Consider the following 20,601-nt stretch of genomic DNA (forward strand, 5'->3'; position numbering starts at 1 on the left):
ACAACCATAACCAACATCATGCCACCTTCCCAAACCTCCTTCCTTTGCCAGTCGAACTAGACATTTATAGTTGTAATGCTTCACTAAATTACCTGAGCCTTCTGTTGTGTGTGTATATCTCTCTTCACCCCCTCCCCCACACATGGTGACGTGTGTGTGTGTGTGTGTGTGTGTGTGTGTGTGTGTGTGTGTGTGTGTGTGTGTGTGTGCACGCGCACTATTTATAGCATCTGCATTAATCAAGAGAAATGAAGAGAAATTAACTGAAATTGTAGACTTTTAATGCTTGGCAACATTTGACAAAATTGCCACACCTGTGCATACTTTTTTTGTGAAAAGCAGGAGGGTCAATTTTGAATGGTTAGCAAAGTGTTGCAAAAATGTTCCACATCTCCACTCTTAATGTATGCACATAGGCTTGTGAATAAAATACTACTTCCATTTTCACCCACAATTGTGTCTTGGTGTTTTGTGTATAGGACTGACAGAGAGGAGGTATGTGGGGTGGTATGGCCACAGGGGGAAAGTCAATTAAGATCACAGCAAGCATAAAAAAGACAGTTTTACCAGTACAGATGTATCAGAGGTAATTGCCTCTATTAACACCGGATAATGGAAGAAATAACAGAAAATAATGCACCATCCAGGTACATAGCGCTTTACAATACACGCAACATAATATTATAACACAATGGGAATAAGTGCTGCAGACATAAAAAGTGACAATAGGTAAAGGTGTCCTTACCCAAAGAGCTTACAGTCTAAGTGGGGAGAACTTACAGAGACAGTAGGAGGGAGTTCTGGTAAGGGTGGCTGCAAGGGGCCGAGATCAGTGCATATGAGATGTATAGTATCAGCCAGCAGAGCTACCCATATGCTTCGTTAAAGTGGTGTGTTTTAAGAAAGGTCCTAAAGGTGAAAAAGAGGGTACCAGTTGGATTTTGAGGGGAAGAACATTCCAGAGGTGTGGGGGCAGTGAGTGAGAATGGTTTCAGGCGGGAGAGGGCTTTAGAAAAGTGGTAGACAGAAGACATCCTTGAGCAGAACACAAGAGTCTCGCAGGTGTATAGCAAGAAACTAGGGCTGAGATATAAGGAGGGGCAGAAGAGTGTATGACTTAAAAGAGAGGAGGAGAACTTTATGAGTGATACAGAGTTTAATTGGAAGCCAGGAGAGGGATTTCAGCAGGAGAGACGCTGAGACAGATTTAGGAGAGAGTACAGTGAATCTAGCAGCAGCGTTTAGGATAAATTGTAGGTGAGAGGCAAGAAGGCCGGACAGTAGAAGGTTACAATAGTCGAGATGGGAGAGAATGGAGGGCTGCGTCAGGTTTTAGCTACATTGTTAATGTGAGAAGAGAATGTGACCCCAAGGCAGTGTGCTTGTGATACTGGGTGTATGATAGTACTGCCAACAGTAATGTAGAAGTGGGCAGTAAGGCCAGGCTTGGGAAGAAGTATGAGGAGCTCTGTCTTTGACATGTTAAGTTTGACTCATCGGAGAACCATCCAGGGTGATATAGCGTTGAGACATTCAGAGACTTTGATAATGGTAAATATTGCCGTTTCTTAAACACCATGTTGCTTTAAAGGGTGTAATAATGTCTGCTACATCTGTATTTCATACTGCAGGAATTTAAATAAAATATAATTACATATAATATCAAGCATGGTCAATGTAAACCCCAGATGAATACACACATCTTCAAATAACATACTTGTTACTTTTTAAAGCAGAAAAAAAGGAGCAAGTTGTATGAACTCATTAAGTTATTATTATTATTATCCTTGAGACTCCAACAGCGCAATTACCTCAAGGAGATATCCAGTTCCATCATGTGGTTCCCAAAATTATTGGAGAGTTTACTCTGTACTAGCCGATCAATAACAAGAACATTGAGACGTTCTCGTTTTTTATTAGCTTACTGTCATTGACATTATGGCTGCCATATTGTCCTTCCAAGAGTATGCTCTCACCCTGAAAGAAAGTCAAATTGCAGTAAAACCAAGGGAACCTCTCACAGGGCCCGGGCAGTTGTGTTCCAAGAGAGTGAGAGACTCCTTGGTTAAGAATTTATTATTTTTTCAAGGCCAAATGCAGTGTTGATTTGCTACAAAGAACCATGTCACAAATCTCCCTTCCATACAATTCAGCCATTCTTTGGTTATAACCGGGTGCTCTTTTGGTGCTGTGTATCCACTTCTTGACCATATTCAATTCCATTCATCAGGCATTCCTTTGGCATTTCATTTGGTCTAATGGAAAAAAAAGAATAGAAGAAGACATTCACTTTTCCACATGGAATTAATACAACAAAGTATGAGTCGGGGAACCAATTTATCACGGTTTGCCATCATCATTCCTGGATTTGTCTCTTACAAGACTTATTGTAGATTGCCATCTATTGTAACAGAATACTGTATTTAAAAAAATCAAGGACTCACTGGTCCACGTTCTGTATGTGAACTAATGTGTTCCCTGTCTCTTATCTTGTTCTTCACTTTCTTTATTAAATGAAACGTTCTGGATAATAACCAAGGATTACAAATAATCTGTTGCCAACACTTTCAGCATTTTTCTTATTGCATGTGTTTATAGCCAGGAAAATGAACAATATGAAGTGATAGAAAGGGGACAATGGTTAAAATTCAGGTGATGGTATACACATAACATGAAAACTTATAATTAAGACTGCTATATTTAGCTCTGCTCTATATTTAGCTTGTTTTCCAATGAACGCAAACCCACTCATAAATACATTTGCAGGCTTCTGTTGTAATCCACCAACCGTCGCACAACATTAAACGTTAACATTACAATATTAAGATTCTTGGAGTAGAGATCACACATGGGGTTTGTCACTTTTTGCTTTTTCCCTTTTCAGCGATAAACAGAAAGTTCAAGACTGCTTCATCTAGTGTGTGCTAAGGATGTACTGAGCCAAAAACATTCAGCAACATCTAATTCACCTCTTTGCACTCATAAGACTAATGGTTTATAAAAGCAGTGACTGCCAGATCAATGACAGGAAATAATGCAATAAACGTAACTATGCTTGCTGAGCACATAGAGGAGAAAATAAAAGCAGGAAGATGGAGTGGGAATGCATGAAAGGGTGCGGTCTGTGGTGTGCGACAACCTGGTTTAACTACTTGTACCAGCTCCATGTGATGAAGAGCACGTCACTTTCTGAATGTGCATCAATATAGTGAACTGTAAGCCAAGTATTTTCAACTCACACTTAATTGCCCTAATGTATCAAGGCACTACTCCACGTTTACTCAGTGTAGGACAGGTGGTAGTTTGAGTGGAGTTTCAATGTCCTAGGTACATGAAATGGGATGTACCAAATTCTGTGCCATGTTGTCCTCTTTATTTGGGAAGAAAATGGCCCGGTAGGAGACCACGTAAACCTTTCTGCTTAAAATTCTGCTCCAGATGTAATAAACCTCATTAACCATCTTGACCTGTATGGCACTAAATAGAGCAAAATTGAAGAATTTCACCAAAACCCACTTCTTTGCATTGATGCGTCACCTCCATTTGTGCTCATAAAAATCTATATACAACAACACGTTATCAGCAGAAGAGAACGACACGTATATTACTATTAAAGCAACAGTTCCGGTTATTTTATGATGCGATTATTTTTTCTGGAATATAGAACGTCTGCAGTAGAATCACAGTTGGACTAGGACTTACTTCTCTATGATATCGACGCCATCTGTGTGGTCCTGAAGGTCTTTGTTACGGGTTTCTGGTAGTAAAAAACAGAGGAGGCCTCCAATGACAGGACCACTGCCATAAATTGCCATTGGTATAGCAGGGTGATACTTAGTCAAGAGACTAATAAGAGGAGCAATAATCCCAGCTACACGTGCTGACATTGAGCACAGTCCTACTCCATTCTGCCTGCAAGAGGACACAATCATGGAAACACCTTTTTAATGACCTTTTTAAACGGACAATAATTGTAAACAATATAACTCAAAGTGTAGGGTGTGTTTACCGTCCCCTTTTCTGCCCTATCTGTCTTTTAGCATTGTTCATCTAATAAGTGCCTCCCATCAATAAATCTGTTCATCGTATCACTGGAGTGCAAACAAGTCGATGACTCCCCCCCACATTCACATTATGGTGCAACGGCATTGCTATGTATATGCTAAGATAGTGAATCCCAACAGGGGGTTATGAATCCTTAGGGGGTTCGGGAGGTATCTCCAAGGGGTACACCCACAACAATATGTATTGCCGGATCTTAGATTGTGTAGCAGTGGGTCCCTGAGCCTGTGTGGGGACAGCACACTTAGTAAATCCCGAAACTGCACCTCAGCATGGGTGGTACTGCTGTCAATTATAGTAAGAGCTTTCAAAGTTGCTCCCCACAATGCTTTGCATCCACAGCATGAAAGCTCCCGCAGTAATTGATATCTGTACCTCCCATGCTGCCTGTGCTCATGATAATCGTGTATTCCCCCCACAAGCTTTCATGCTATATTTACAGATTAATAACCATTTTTGATACCTTTCAGGGTACCGATGTAAGAGTCCTTTATAGATTGTTGTGAATAGAGCATGCAAACTCCATGGGTCTTTTCTTTAAATGTACTGTCAGCTGTTTGAACGGCCATATTTGCACAAAGATAAATCTGATAATGTACTGAAGCAGATTGCAGCTTTGTTTATTTAGGTCTAAATCTAATTCTAAATCTCAGGCTACTAGTCTATATATATATATATATATATATATATATAGACAATACAAGATTAACCAATCATATTAGATACACATAAAATGGCAAAAGTAATTTGCCCATTTTGGTTATGAGGAATCACAGAACAGCAAATTACCACAGATTATATATTTTCCTTTGTGGGACTCTGTAGTCAGTTCCAGGCCAGTTGAGGAAGGCACCTACTGGTCAGATAATACTCTGGGAGGTTCACCTCAACAAGCCCTTCCGGCAGGAATGGGGATGCACACATTTTTCATTGACATGGAAGTTAAAATATCTCTCTTTAACGCATCATAACCCAGAATCATTGTCTGCAGTTTAACCACTGCATGTCTCATGATACAGGGCGGAATGAAGCCGGTTTGTAGGACCTGCAGACAAAGTTATCTGCTGCCTTTTGGCCAGGAGGGAGTGTGCGGTAAAGGACCAATTTCAGCTTGCCCTAAAGCAAGTGAACACAAATACAGTCCTTGCTTAAACAAGTATTTTTTTGTCTATTATAACAGGTGTACAGTTTAAAAGCAACAACAATAAATTGGCTACCTGTATTATAATTTAGCTTAAAGGAGAAATCCACCCGAACTAACCATTTTTTACGTAATTGGAACCAGGGAGTTCTCCAGAGCAGAACCATGTTATTTTCAGCTCCGGGGACCACCCGTTCCTGAGATACTTACTGGTGAAATTACGGGTATTACGTTCTGTTTTTTTAAAGGGGGTTTAAATGACTGGCCAATAGGAAGCCACAAGGACCTATTGGCCAAAGATCTAACAAACATTTCGATTCCCCTGGAGGTAGATTTTGAATGGATAAGTTCACGGGTATGTATCTCAGGAACCAAGGGGCTCCAAAAACTGAACATTGCTGTGTTTGATCCAGGGGACCCCTCATTCCATTTAGATTGTGTCCCATGTTCCCAGGAGTAGTTAAATATCGGGGACCAACAGACTACTCTTACAATACCTAAATGTTAAGACTTTTACCAACAAAAGGCAGAAAACTGTGATGTTGACGAGCAGTGTATTCCTGAAACTTGAAATCAACCAATGTAGTATATCTTATCCAATGTAAGACATGCCCTAATATGAAGTATGTTGGGGATACTGTACAAAACATGTCTTCCACAAAAGTATTAACCAGCACAGATGCCCCATATCTGACACTAGAGCACCAGTTGCTCAGCACTTTTCTCTACGATTGCTTAATCAGTATTAGCTCCAATTGGTAACTTCAACTCAATAATTGGATTCCTGGAAAAATGACTTGAAACGGGATTGGATTCATGACTCTTTATGGAAACCTTTAACATTTATAGGAAGGTGTTTACAGCCCTATTCACAACGTATGCTGATATCCTAAGTATACAAATCCTCTCAACACCTCATCTATGGATGAATAAACCAGCAATGATTCCCCAACTATAGTATGTGTCAGGAGTGTCCCAGGTGGACACTGGTTTCTCTCACTCCCAGTCTAGAGTTCTGGTAGTCTGCCACTGGGATCTGTTGCTTTCTGTTGTTCCTGAAGAGAACTTTCTGAGTTGTCTGACTGCCTCATTGCCAACACATACTTCCTACCTGCATCCAGCCTTTGTAAACCTCCCCTTCCTATTCCTCCTTGCCTATTTATTGAGGTTCACTTCAGTACTCAAGCTCGTTGCACATCACGTTGCTATCGCTCTCTCTCTTTGTGTTCCAGTCCTAATTTGGACTTTACTACTGCACGTTGCTCATCTGTATTCTTTGACCTTGGCTTTTTTGCTGACCATCGCTACCTGCTTGCTTCCTGCCTCGGACCTCTGCCTGTCCTCTTACCATTGCTACCTGCCTGATAGCCTGTCCCAGCTACTGGACTCAAGCCCTGAGTGTGCTGACCTGTACTGATATTTCAGGAATCTGCCCCAAGGAGAGAAATAGATACATACTATTATTATATGAGCAACACCCATTACCCATGGAGACTGTGATGGCAGATACAATTGAGTTGTTCAAAAAAAGGTTGGACATCTTTTTAGATGGGAAAGGTATACAGGGATATACCAAATAAGTATACATGGGAAGGATGTTGATCCAGGGATTAATTCGATTGCCAATTCTTGGAGTCAGGAAGGAATTAATTTTTCCCCTTAATGGGGTTTTTTGTTTGCCTTCCTCTGGATCAATAAGTAAGTATAGATATAGAATAAAGTATCTGTTGTCTAAATTTAGCATAGGTTGAACTTGAAGGACATGTCTTTTTCAACCTCATCTACTATGTAACTATGTAACTATGTAACACACATCTCTCTTTATCCTCATTTTATTAGAAACAAGAATCTACTGCTGCGGCAGAGTTTATTCGAGCATTTGCCCGTTCTCTGCCGCAGCAGTAGCCTGGCGCGCGCCCGAGAGTGACGGGCGCGCGCCGAAGCAGCGGAAGAGCGCCCTCCGATCGGGGCGCTCTCCCTACCGCTGCCGGGTCCGCCGGGTCCCCCGGAACCCCCTGCCGCTGTCCCGCGATCGCGGGACACCAGGGCTCCCTCGGGGAGCCCCTGGACGCGCGTGCAGGGGGCGCACGCTCCCGAAGACGCGTGACAGCGCGTCTATGACGCGCGGCACGCCGAGGGGCGGCCACTAGCAAGCCGGGAGATTTCCCGGCTTGCGGTACCGACCACACTCGATTAAAGTGTGTCGGTACTGTATCATTTTCCAGTTCTTCAATGTCAAAAATCAAGATATTAAAATCAGATGGCTTCGTGCAAAACGACTAAATACTATAATACTAAATGAAGGGGCTTACCTAATTACAGTAGGGAACAATTCCGCCGCATATATGTAACAAACGGAAAATGAAGACGCGATTGAGAACTTTCCAATGACTGCAAGTACTGTGATTACAACAGGAAGTTCTGCGAAGAAAAAATACCCCTGTAAATCAGAGAAGGGGATACATTTGTGCTCAGATTTTTCACCTGTTTTTCCCAAAATTGCTCCAGTTCTGTATCTTTTCAATTTGGGGTATGATGGTGCAATGCAAGAATGAGAAACTTGAATGAAGTTTTACATTATCTTGTATAGCTACCGATTCTGGAGTAAATTTGTGTAATACACATGCTGTATATATATGCCTTATGCAGGTAACTGTTCTAGCAAAGTTTCTACAAAGCTGCAATACAAATAGAGTTGATTAAATTGATTACCTTTTGGGATCACAGTGATAAGAAGACACACGACTCCACCCAGTAATAGACAAGATGATTGACTTGGCTTTCTTCCAATTATCTGCACCATAAAGATGGATCCAGCACGAGCTGGAATTTCCACTGCTCCAAAGATAAGCTGAGTGAGATATATGTCCAAACCGAAGCTCCCTACATTCAGGCTTAGGCCATAATATACAAGACTGTTGACAAACCTGGAACCAAAGTTGTACGCTGTAATTACAATGGTGTTTCTCTTCTCTGAAAAGGCAGGTAATGGGTGAAGGCTGCAGCCTTCCAATTAAACGTGGGGATGCAAATACATTGACATACACATCTGTACAAAACATACATTGTTTATGCACAGAATATGCTTAAATATTTAGGGTAAATGGAAAACAAGTTCTAAATCAAATAGAGACTTCAGTAAGTAAGAAGAAATGGGAAAACTAGATGATGGTCATGTGAGGCTACAGTTGCCAACTAGACCTAAGTCACATGTGCAGGTTGATACCATAAGGATTCTGGGATTTGTATCGTTCTCATTTTATTAAGAAAACAGATCCATCCAAACTGGAATTAATTAGCCATGTGACCCAGGTGCATGTAACACCAAAATCAAGCTTTTCACTTGCTTATCATCACTAGTAGCAATAGTATCATCACAAGAGAGAGAGAGACGTGAGAGAGAGAGAGACGAGAGAGAGAGACGAGAGAGAGATAGAGACGAGAGAGAGATAGAAACGAGAGAGACACGAGAGAGATAGAGACGAAAAAGAGAGACGAGAGACGAGAGAGACGAGAGAGAGATGAGAGAGAGACGAGAGAGAAATGAGAGAGAAACGAGAGAGAGACGAGAGAGAGAGAAAGAGAGAGAGACGACAAAGAAAGAGACGAGAAAGAGAGAAAAAAGAAGACACGTGTGCAAAGTTCAAACAGATCCCACCACTTTACTGGAAAATACGTTTGAAATACATTTAAAGAGATTTTTCCACTTACATCTATCTCACTTATTTGTGTTTTGTATTAAAGCAGAAAATCCTGTGTTTTTTTTTAATAAATCAGTTGTGTAGTATTAGATAATGCTTACTGCATTTTTTTAAATGTATTTTTTTCACTCTATATGCCCTTTTTAATGCTTGTTCATGTATTGAGCTTCCCTGGGTGGCTACAGCAGCTATTTAGGAAGCCACAGCACATCCGGTGTTGGAATAGACAGCCAATTTGCCCACAGAAGCAGGATCTGCGCCCATCAATAACAGGAGAGCGGATCGATGGGCAGCTTAGGAAATTGCACAGCCGTAAATGTAAGGAATTGCTCATTTATTAAGACAAAATAACGGGCGAGAGGAAACTCCCCTTTAAAATTGGATAAATATATGTATTTCATTTGTGATACACATGCACTTGCTGTGTCTGAGGCTGTGGTAGCCAACTCCAGTCCTCAAAAGCTACCAATAGGTCAGGTTTCCAGGATACCCCTGCTTCAGCACAGGTGGCTCAATCAAGACTGAGCCACTGATTGAGCTACCTGTGCTGAAGCAGGGATATCCTGAAAACTTGACCTGTTGGTAGCTCTTGAGGACTGGCGTTGGCTACCCCTGGTCTACTGTTCTTCGAGCAGATGAAAGGGGAAGTTTTTCCGCAGTGGCCCCCCCCCCCCCCCATGTGTAATTGTACTGCACTGATTCCGACTATTCGTCGCAAAACCTACCACACAAAACACATAACGAGAGTTCTTTTTCTCATATTTCGATTCTTGAAAAGGTCTATAATGTTTCCCGATTTAGCTTTTTTTTCTTCATTTAGCTTTAAAAAAAAATAGGGGGGGGGGAAAGGTACTTTTAGGTTTCATGCGTTTCCTTTTATTTTTGTAATTAGCATTTTCCAAGGGACGCCTTGGCTTAATAAACTGATACGACTTCAAAATATTTGAGTGTATTTATATATCATTACTATGACATTAGCCAATGGGAATGCTCCACTCACAGATCTCATATAACAGTATAAAACAGGTACCACATGAACACTGCACATTCCCATCTAATGCCACAGTTGGCATAGACACAATGACATGTCTTCATAGTCACCTATTAAAACAGCTCTTGGAATGTGCAACATATCCACAAGCCACGGGGGGGAGCTCACATATTTACTTACCTACACATTTTCCATTTAATATTTTACTCAAAACAGTGTCTCACTGTTGATCTCCTCTTCCCCCTCTACCACTTGCTCTTTTTACCACATTCCCTCCCATCTCCTAAAACCTCTTGGTCCTACTATAATCCCTACCCTCACACACATTTTTAACTCCTCCCTCTACTCTGGTACCTTTCCCTCCTCCTTCAAACATGCAACCGTTATACCATTACTCAAAAACAGCAAGCTTGACCCTACGTATCTTTCTAACTATCGACCTGTCTCCCTCCTGCTTTTTGCCTCTAAACTCCTTGAACATCTTGCATTCTCTGGCTTGCTCCATTTTCTCACCACCTATTCTCTCCTAGACCCTCTACAATCTGGATTGCGCACTGCTCACTCCACTGAAACATGCCTCACTAAAATTATGAATTACCTCCATGTTGCCAAAGACAGAGGTCATTACACTCTGCTCATATTACTTGACCTCTCTGCAGCATTTGATACTGTGGACCACCCTCTTCTCCTTCACATTCTCCATAATCTTGGTATTCATAACCAAGCTCTATCTTGGATCTCCGATTACCTCTCCCATCGTACTTTCGGTGTCTCTTTTGCTAACACCTCCTCCTCTATTGATCTCTCTGTGAGGGTACCTTGGGGGGCACTTTTTATCGCCACACCAGTGGCACAGTGATTGGCACTTCCTGCACCAACCTCTAGCTGGCTTGGTGGGAAGTCTCTGTGTTTTCAGATAAAAATCCTTTCAGTCAATATATAGTCTTTAATGTATGCTATATTTATGAACTTATTCTTATTTGGAATGTACCCGTTAGGCTACTGTATGATTTTTTTAAATTTCAATTTGTCCTTCACTTTTGAATATCATTTTCCCAATCTGCACTTTTGGGATCTTTATCTATATGTGGATTTGGATTTACTGAAATGTACTAACGGAGACTTTTAGAAAGCCGAATTCAACAAATTCTTTATTGCTTGCACTCAGTTGCCATTATCGAATCCTATTTAGAAAGATACCCAGGGGACAATTTGAGACCTCCGTGCAATTGTTTCAATATGAAATATTTTTATTTGCGAGCCAAAGAACTTTTTGAACGTTTTCTTGAAAGGGGTTATAATTTAAACAACTTGAAATGAACTTTTTTATGACACACTAGTTCCTTAGACTAAGAAGAAATTTAGATCAGCTGACTATAAAATATTGACATTGGATCCACCCTTTTTATTACTCAATATAGTAAACAGTCAGGATAAAGGTTTTAGATCTTACCACACTCCGTTTAGATAATTGTAGTGGTGTCCTTTTTCTTTGCAAGGTGCAGGCAGTTGAAGCGTGGCTGGGATTCCACTTCAGCCACGTAGTTGAACTTGGAGCTGGATATCTTCTTGACACACTATTCTAATAAAGTCTCTGACACCAGACATTATAGCATAATAAACTGTTTTATTATGCTATAATGTCTGGTGTAGGACTTTATTAGAATAGTGTGGCAAGAAGATATCCAGCTCCAATCTAGTAAACAAGCGTGATCTGTTATATCCATTAGTATAAAAAACATTGGAACATTTCATCGCTGGATTCTCTCTTCGGATTCTAGATTTGTTTTTAGGACAGCAAGAACCCTAAGTAACATGGTCTCCCCTATTTATCACAAATCTGCCAAAGAGTTTTAGAATATTGTATATTTTCTATGCTCTTTGGATAGCTCATGCGAAAATACCATAGGCATACGTTTATCATTTGTAAGACTGGTTATGCTGAATTCATTGAGTTGTGGTTGCAATAAACAATATGTGGCTCTTACCACAACACCTTTGATATTTTGTGTAATAAAGCATATGAGACATTGAAACCAGTTATAAACAATTATATCTCGTGAACCCGATGTGGGGTTCGCCGGATGTCGGGGCACCGTAGATCAGCTCGGGTGCAATTAAAGAAAATATCCCACCCATAAAAAATATTGAGCAGCACAGACTGTTGCATTTATGCTCGTTTCCCAGTGATTATTTGTAGAGCCATTGATAATGATATTTTGCTGCTGACCATTTACATGACTGTATTTACATGAAGCAACTTTTCAATGTGGCACTTTGAGATTCCCCACAGTCTTCCACCATCTGTAAGACACTATACTTTCTACGGCAGGTTGTCAGTTCTCATTACCTGTGAAAGTATCTCCTCTGGGATGGTCCGTTTATTGATAGTGGCTGCTTTTTGGAGGAGTTTTTTGGCTTTTTCATTTTTCCCTTTGGTTAAAAGCCATCGGGGGGATTCTGGAAGAACCCTGCAATAAGAACAGTATGTAATGGTCTTTGTGGGTTTATAAAACAGTAAAGTATCAGTATGAGTAGGGTTGCCAGGTGTCCGGTATTGAACTGGACTGTCCTATATTAGGACACTCTGCCCAGTAAAAAATGAGAGGTGCTGTAATACTGGACATGTGCGTGTCCGGTATTACCTCCCTGACATAGTGACCTGACGCACCTTTCACCATTGAGTCCAGTATTTTTGGAGAAGCCACCTGGCAACCCTAAGTATGAGAGAGAAACGTTTTAATAACGGGCACCGTTATTATGATTGAGCACAGCTTCTTTCTAGTTGCATCACATGACAATTCCCGCCACCTCACTGCCAGGGATTCTCCCAGTCAATGTCTGAGCCATTGATTGAGCCGCCTGTGCTGAATCAGGGATATCCTTAAAACCTGACCTGTTGGCGGTCCTTGAGGATTGGAGTTGGCCACCCGTAATATAGACAAACTATTCTGTGGCATATATACAATGTGATGTCCCCCCGCTGAAATTCTTTCGCTGAATCGGAGTTGCCATCCTGTTGCATGCCCTTTGTCTTGCTATCTGTTTAATTTATTATAACGGAAGTGTCCCCATTGACTGTCAATTTGTCTGGACTTTCATTTATTATCCTTTCATTTTCCAGAAATGTACTGTACAGTATGTCTTCTAAGCCCGTGTGGACTACCTAGGACCATGGTTGCACGATGGTACATCTTTGGCGCCCAAGTATTGGAGATGTGATTCTGCAGACAAATGCATATATCGAGTAAATCGGTCACACGCAATAATACTAGAAGCTCCTTCCAAATCCGTGCATACCTGGTTTCTGCATTAGTTAATGATCAGGAGGCATAAGCCACAGCGTTGCCAACAATCATTGAGAAGGGGGTTTACTTAATGTCAATATATGGTAAGACTGGCGTTATCTGTTTTGAAGCCAATTTGGTTTATTTTCCTATTCACTGAACCAAATTACAAACATTAAAGCAGGGATCACTGGCTTTTTACAGCTGCAATATACCACAGGGCGCCGCCATGTTTTGTGTGCGCGTGTACGCGCGAAGGTTCGCGCATGCGCAGAGCGATTGTGGAATGGGCAGAGTGGCGCTCAGGGTCTGCTCAGAGTCGCACAGGCGATGTTGAGTGCGGCGGCGGCCATTATAGATTTGCGCATGCGTAGTAGAGATCGCGCACGCGGCCCCAATAGCAAAGAGCTCTGCAAGGGACTACAACTCCCAGCAGCCCTAGGGGCTGGAGCACAAGTGACTCATTACAGCCAATAGGGCTCTAGGATTTCCCTGGCTGACAGGATATAGTCATCAGGCAGAGACCATGCAGATCAGTAGGAGCTGGGAGTGAGACAGGGGAGGTTGTGTGTGTAGCGGTCAGGAACCCACTGCACTAGGCCCGGTAATCCCCTAGGCCCCAGGTAGGCCCTGAGACACTGTTTGAGTTTGTGACTGCTGTAAGGAAGGCCCCTGCAGTTAGGGATTTTGCCCTTTAACAGTGAGTTAGGCCCAGATTATGGTAGCCACTTGCTTGCTGCAGCGCTTGCTTGCTGCAGAGTGTGCAGCTGTCTCCCCAGCGTTCTGTGAACATGCCCAGCAGACAAATTCTAGCTACTGGTAGGCGGGACAATAGTTTATATAATCAAGATTTTAACAGAATTACATAATTAAATATTAAAATCAAGTAATCGATACACATTAAAAAAAAATTATAAAAAATTAACTTTTTTATAAAAAAAAAAACGAAATAAATATCATTTTTGTACAAAGATTCGATTTATAAATATAAAAGCTACAAGTTTTTATATGTATAGTATATATCAATTTACAAAAATAAAAGATGATAATTTTATGCTGCTAAACCAAAGTTTATTTCGTGCGACACTGACATTGAATGAAAATGTATTTTGACTAAACTGTAATTTGATTGGCCGGAAAATTTCACGTGATGCTGCAGCCGCCTGAAAAATCAAAATGTCTGATCTTAGCAAAACGCTGCAGCTTCAACGCGCAACTTTCCCGCCAGATTCACAGGCGCAGTGCTTGCTCACAACAACAAAACAAGAAAAGTGGTTGCCGGGCGCGCGCACGCAAGTACGTGCACGCACCGACGCCGGGAACGTAATCCCTTACTTAAGTTCAGCTGCAGTGCTGCGCGGCCCTGATGGTTGTGGTCTGAGACTAGACCCCCTAAGAAGATAGAGATTGCTGCAGAGTTGGATTCCCCCAGCGGACAGCTCTCGCGTGGAGATCACGTCGCTGAGGAGATCGCGGATCGACGGATCCTTTTGCGAAGATATCAGCGGGCCTAGGTGCTGGCGCACTGGGCAGGTATTGTAAACAAGTGCACCAACAAAGTACATACATGGGGTACATAGTGTGGGGTGACAGCCCTGCGAGGTGTGTGGGCAGTTGTGCTAATAGTTATGATAGAGTTATGGAGTTTATAGAGTGATTATTCATATTGTTCCAGTAAAGACCTTTGCTATTTTACATCATTGGGTGAGTAATGTGATTGTGTCCTGTGAGGGGCTGCTTCCACTCTGCTGGGATCCCTCACAGGTGGAGGCGCTGCACCATATAGCAGTAAGTGGTAAGAGTAATTCACCCCAGGCTCCCAGCAGCAGAGGCTTAGGCTCCTGTGAGCCAACAGGTAAAGGGCAGCACAGTAGCTATTTACAGGCACCCCCCTGATCTCACTTAGGGGTGGGGGAAACAGGGCTACACATACATATACATACGTTCAGGGAATGGCCCATTATCATTGCTCTTTTTATAGGTGGATGGATGAATGCGATCGGAACTGAAGTGGATCACTGTGGGCCTGATCTTAGGGATCGCTACCCTAAGAGATCACGTGGTCACACCCCAGTGTGCCACCAGATTTCCAGCAGAAAAAGTATTAAGTAGACCTCAATACACAGCACAATCTCTAGTTTTTACGTTGATCTAAATGAACTTGCAAACTGTATTTCCTGTGAATTCAACTTTTTTTGTGTGAAATTTGGTGTCTGTAATCACTTTACTGGTCTTATTCTATGTACAATACAACAAAGTGGCCATTTGGGCTGTTTTCCCCCCAAAATCCTCATTAAAGTGTGTAGGGATTTTCAGCCAAAAACAGCTTGAGCTGCTGTTTCGGCCTAAGTAAGATCAACGTAGCATAATGATTAAAGAGAAGTAATGATAGCATAATGTTTTAAGGGAAAGCGTTGGGACACTCTTATTTATTTAAAAACGTGTTTATTAAATGTCCTTATGAATAACAAAATGTTCCCCTACCACCTTGAGAAAGCGTCATCTGATGCGAAACTGCTTTTGGTAGATATGCAGAGTTTCTGTCCATGCTCACATGTATCACGTTTTGCCACCTACCTCCAAACAACTCTACCTTTGCTGCATTAATTTGGTTATACCTTGACGTTGGTATGCAGGCTTATGATGCTTTGGCCAAAGGGTTTAACTAAATAACCAAGTAATTATTATTATTATTATTGAAGTATTTAAATTATATACTTATTACCCTATATTTTTTGTCAGTTGGATGTAGCATTGGCACCTCTGACTTTTGTTGTATACATTTGCCACGCTCAGTAGCATTCTTTTTGACATAAATATATATTCATGATGTGGTGGGTGTAGGAGTTTGAGCTGGCTGGGAATGTGTGTTAATCAATTTCTGACTGGCAACAGTTGTTTGGCGGTAGGTGGCACCTCCCCCCCCCCCCAGAGCTCACTCCTCCTCACCTTTTTAACTTGGGAGGTCTTTTCATTTTGCTGCAAGAACAGGACCTACTATGGTTCTTACCCCTCACACAGAGGTAAAAGGAAGGGCTCACAGTGTAGTGTAGGACGTGCATTAATTTGGTTATACCTTGACATTGGTATGCAGGCTTATGGCGCTTTGGCCAAAGGGTTTAACTAACCAAGTAATTATTATTATTATTATTGAAGTATTTAAATGTTATACTTATTACCATATATGTTTTGTCAATTGGATGTAGCATTGGGCACCCCTGTCTTTTATGTTGGATCCCCGTACAATCTGTTGTTCCCTCATATTAGGTTGGCCTGCCACTCCACGCGTGTACATATGCAACGCTTACACGCCGCTATAATACAGCATCTGGCCGGACGTTACCTGTACTAATTCCCACCGAACACTTTTACAGACCTGGTACTTGATGTGCTGATTCTTCCTGGCATACTAGAATTCGACAGAACCTTTTCCTGTAAAAAAACCCTGCTCTACCCCAAAAAAGACATGCGCTTTAAAATATTTGTACTTACCAAATGTAAAAAAATAACAGGGCTGTAGGTAGGGATCCCACTAACTGCAGCAACCTCCAGTTTCGAATGGCATAAGATAGACCAGCCAAGACCATTAGTCCTACTGCAAAGCAAACATGGCCAGTGATTGTAGCACGGGCCCGTTGCGATGATCCTACCCATTCAGCCACTGAAATGAAGAGAAATCCATCGGGAAGAGTCATTGCACAAAAATATGGACCCTCTACCCTGAGTTACAGCATAACAATTATATGTTTCCATGTTTGGCTGGCGATTTCTATTGGTCAAAGTTTCCAACACTACATTACACATGTGAACCAATTTGTGGAAGACATGCCAATACCCTCTAGCTATCCTTGCAGTGATTCATCAGGTCGTAACTGAGATGCAGAGCATTTCCTGAGCGTTAATGGCCTATAGCAGAAAGTCTGATTGCTTTAAGCCGTGTGCGTGGTTGTGATTCTCCTGCCTTTGTGAGGTGAGGAGTTAAGGATATGAGGGTCTGAGCAGGACCAGAAGAACATAGGTGTTTAGTGAATATGTGCCTATGTCAGGGGTGGCCAATTCCGGTCCTCAAGGGCCACCAAAAGGTCAGGTTTTAAGGATATACCTGCTTCAGCACCGGTGGCTCAATCAGTCCCTGCTGGAGCCTCTGATTGAGACACCTGCACTGAAGCAGGGATATCCTTAAAGGTGGCCCTTGAGGACTGGAGTGGACCACTCTTGACCTATGTTAACTTCACATTAACAGCAACGCTGTATTCACCAACGTTAACCATGTTGAGCCATATTTTTTTCGTAAGGAGCATAGCGTTAACTGTAACAGACAAGAGTGATGAGATGAATATGAAATGTAAATGAAATGCAGAGGCCTTATCATATGATCTCCTAGTCCCTAAACCAGCGGTGCACAAACTGGGGGGCGGGAGATTTTGCTGGGGGGGCGCAGGCGGTTACAGAGGCCCCGCACTCTTCCCTCAGGCATTAAATTAAATGCCGGGGAAGGTGTGAGGCCTCTGTAACCTACTTACCTGATGCCAGCCGGGTCTTCGGCGACGCAGCGTCAAATGACGGCCCAGGGTCATGTGACATCGCGCATCGCCATGGCAATGCGCATTCGAGTCACGTGACGTAACAAGACACGTGACGTCATTTGACGCCGAGCCAACGGGGAGGGGAGCGCGAACGCTGTGGCGCCCAGAAGGGGGCCGGAGCTGAAAAAGTTTGCGCAGCGCTGCCCTAAACCATGTGAAGGTTAATGAGCTGAAATAACGCTACGTTATTTCAGTAATATCTAACCTGGCAATACTCTCATCCCGACCCTGATATAGGTATTAGCAGTGTTTATGATAGGTATCATTCTGTAATATAAACAATGTAGCGTTATTTCAAGATGTTCTTTTCCCTATCTTTTCCTCTTCTCTCTCGCCCCACTGCAGCTAAAGCCCTTTTTCAGGACGTGGATAGCAGTATCGTCAAGACTTAAAGTATGGTACGTTATTTGAAGATAATGCAACGTTTTCCTAAAATAACGTGACGTTAGCCCCGTGCGAATGAGATGTAGGATGACCATTGTTTTTGCATATAATTAGCTTACTGAATACGATATTAACTTAGAGAACATAACATCCAATCCTGGTAACATCACACTGTTTTTAATAAAGTTTAGTGAATCTCGCCCCTTTGTGGATCCCTGCTTAACGGCACTCATTACAGGTGTGAGTAGAATAGATGAATTGAATATAAAACGTAAACCTTTACTCCGGTAATAGTAAAATAAGGTTCAGATTGGTCAATCAAAAAGACCGATCCCGCTCCATGCCCCCCTCTCCCCCAATTTCCCCCCCTCCTCCCTCTCTCCCCCCCCTCCTCCCTCTCTCCCCCCCCTCCCTCTCTCCCCCCCCCTCCTCTCTCTCTGTCCCCCCCTCTCTCCCCCTCCCCCTCTCTCCCCCCCTCCTACCCCCTCTCTCCCCCCCTCCTACCCCCTCTCTCCCCCTCCCCCCCTCTCTTCCCCCCGCTCTGCTCCCCTCTCTCGCTCCCCTCTTTCTTCCTTTCTCCCTTTTAACTATCCTCACTCCACTTGAAAAGGAGAGACGGGTGCACACCCATTGACTCCCCCCTCCCGATGGAGAGGCGGGCTTGATACTCTTGGATCCTAACAGGCTGGGCAGAAGGTCTATTATTGTCAACTTGTTCAAAAAATACCCAATGACTTCTGTACCAGCTTGTTTAATATGATATGCTTTACCCTACCCTCTGAAAAACCCAATTAAAAATTTGAAATAAAAAAAAGACCGATCGGATATAGACAAGAACGAAGAAAACAAAAATATAAAAGGCTCGAGAGGACACTAAACCTGTGTATCCGTGTGTCAAAAAATGGCACAGATCTATGTCTGTCATAGGGTGACCCAGCACTGAATATAGCAAGTCAGAGTCTGCTCAAAGGAAAGTAATGAGAAATCTAGGTTCTTAGGGATTAGTGTCCCATCAAGGTATCACTGGAATTACAATAAAGCAAAATATCCTAGAAGCGACCTCCCTGTCACATGGATATCAAGAGAACTGTCACATCAGGTGTTAATGTGGACAAATCACTTAATGATTAGCAGTATCGCTGTCAGCGGAGATAGATAGATACAAGCTAATATATATATGGCATCCAACCAAACTTCCTCACTATCACAAAGTTTTCGGAGGAGCTGCCACATCAGGCGTCTAGGAGGACAGGTCACTTAGTGATTAATAGTATCGCTGTCAGCAGGGATAGATCAATACTGTATCAACTCCAATAGGGCCATATGTATATATGGAAAACAATCTTCCTCACTGCCACATTGTTACAAGAAAACCGTCACCTAAGGCTAAGGCCCCGCTGCCTCCGACCACGCGCCCGCACTGCAGACACGCGGCGCGTGGAGAGGCACTTGACCGCTATCTGCGGTCTGTAGGGAGCGGGAGCGGCGGCCGGGGGGCATGGTTTGAGCGGAGGGCTGCAGCGGGGGTCTCCCGGGCTGCAGGAGGGACCCCCCACATGCCCTCTGCTGCTCTCCCTGCTGCTCTCCGTGCTACTCCCCCCCCCTCCACATGCCTCTGCTGCTCTCCGTGCAGCTACCGTCCGATACCCCCCTCCCCTCCAGTGGATGGCTGCAGTGGGGGTCTCCCGGGCTGCAGGATCCCTCCCCTCCAGTGGATGGCTGCAGCGGGGGTCTCCCGGGCTGCAGGAAGGACCCCCCACATGCCCTCTGCTGCTCTCTGTGCTACTCCCCCCCAGCGGATGACTGCAGTGGGGGTCGGTCTCCTGGGCTGCAGGAGGGAGCTGCTGCCGGCTGTATGCTGGAAGGTAAGCAGCTCCCCCCCCACACATGCCCTCCTCTCCATGCTGATCCCTCCCCCCCAGTCCCTCCGTCGGTCCGTCCCTCCTCCAACACACAACACACATACACACACATATACACACACATATACATTTCCCCCCCTACCTTTTGGAAGTGGGGGAAGCTCTGACAGCTCCAGCCCCCGTCCCCGCCGCTGATAGGCTCACCAGCGCACCACGTGACGCGTCACGCTCGGGATCGCAATTCTCTTGTTGGTATGTGTGTACATACACTCAGAGTAGGGCTTATCAGGGGTGACTAGCTGTGCCTAGTCTCACACAATATACTGTAGCGGCCCCTTTTATTCTCTTACATCCCCGAAAAAATTCGGGGATGTTTTCCGTTTGTCACGCACTTTGCCGCGCGTCAGCCGATTCACTAGACAGCGCTAATAGCGCTAAACAATGAAAACGCCCACGGCGCCTAAAATGGCCAAAAACATGCAGCACCTTTTTTTAAATCGCGGGGAAACAGCCGCAGGAGGCTAAAGGCGGCCGCCACTTTATATTGGTGCTTGTGTGTCGCCGTTAGTAGTATAGAAAAGGATTTG

At 43.3% G+C, this 20,601-nt stretch overlaps 1 protein-coding gene across 4 annotated transcripts in view; it reads right to left on the bottom strand.

Annotated features, from left to right (window-relative positions):
• Positions 1-259: 259 nt before the first annotated feature.
• Positions 260-20,601, bottom strand: part of LOC142487885 (solute carrier family 22 member 13-like) — a 62,404-nt gene continuing 42,062 nt past the window's right edge. For 3 of the 4 annotated variants that reach the window (XM_075587926.1, XM_075587924.1, XM_075587925.1), the window contains 7 exons: positions 16,675-16,843; positions 12,246-12,366; positions 9,630-9,724; positions 7,916-8,130; positions 7,516-7,624; positions 3,703-3,912; positions 260-2,255 (listed from right to left, as the gene is read on the bottom strand). In XM_075587926.1, the coding sequence (XP_075444041.1) occupies positions 2,165-2,255; positions 3,703-3,912; positions 7,516-7,624; positions 7,916-8,130; positions 9,630-9,724; positions 12,246-12,366; positions 16,675-16,843 (1,010 nt within the window). In that variant the 3' untranslated portion in view covers positions 260-2,164. Of the gene's footprint in view, positions 2,256-3,702; positions 3,913-7,515; positions 7,625-7,915; positions 8,131-9,629; positions 9,725-12,245; positions 12,367-16,674; positions 16,844-20,601 lie in introns of those variants that run through there. The other variant, XM_075587927.1, reaches the window with a different exon arrangement.

The sequence above is a fragment of the Ascaphus truei genome, chromosome 2 (genome assembly GCF_040206685.1).
Source record: "Ascaphus truei isolate aAscTru1 chromosome 2, aAscTru1.hap1, whole genome shotgun sequence".
NCBI lineage: Eukaryota > Metazoa > Chordata > Amphibia > Anura > Ascaphidae > Ascaphus > Ascaphus truei.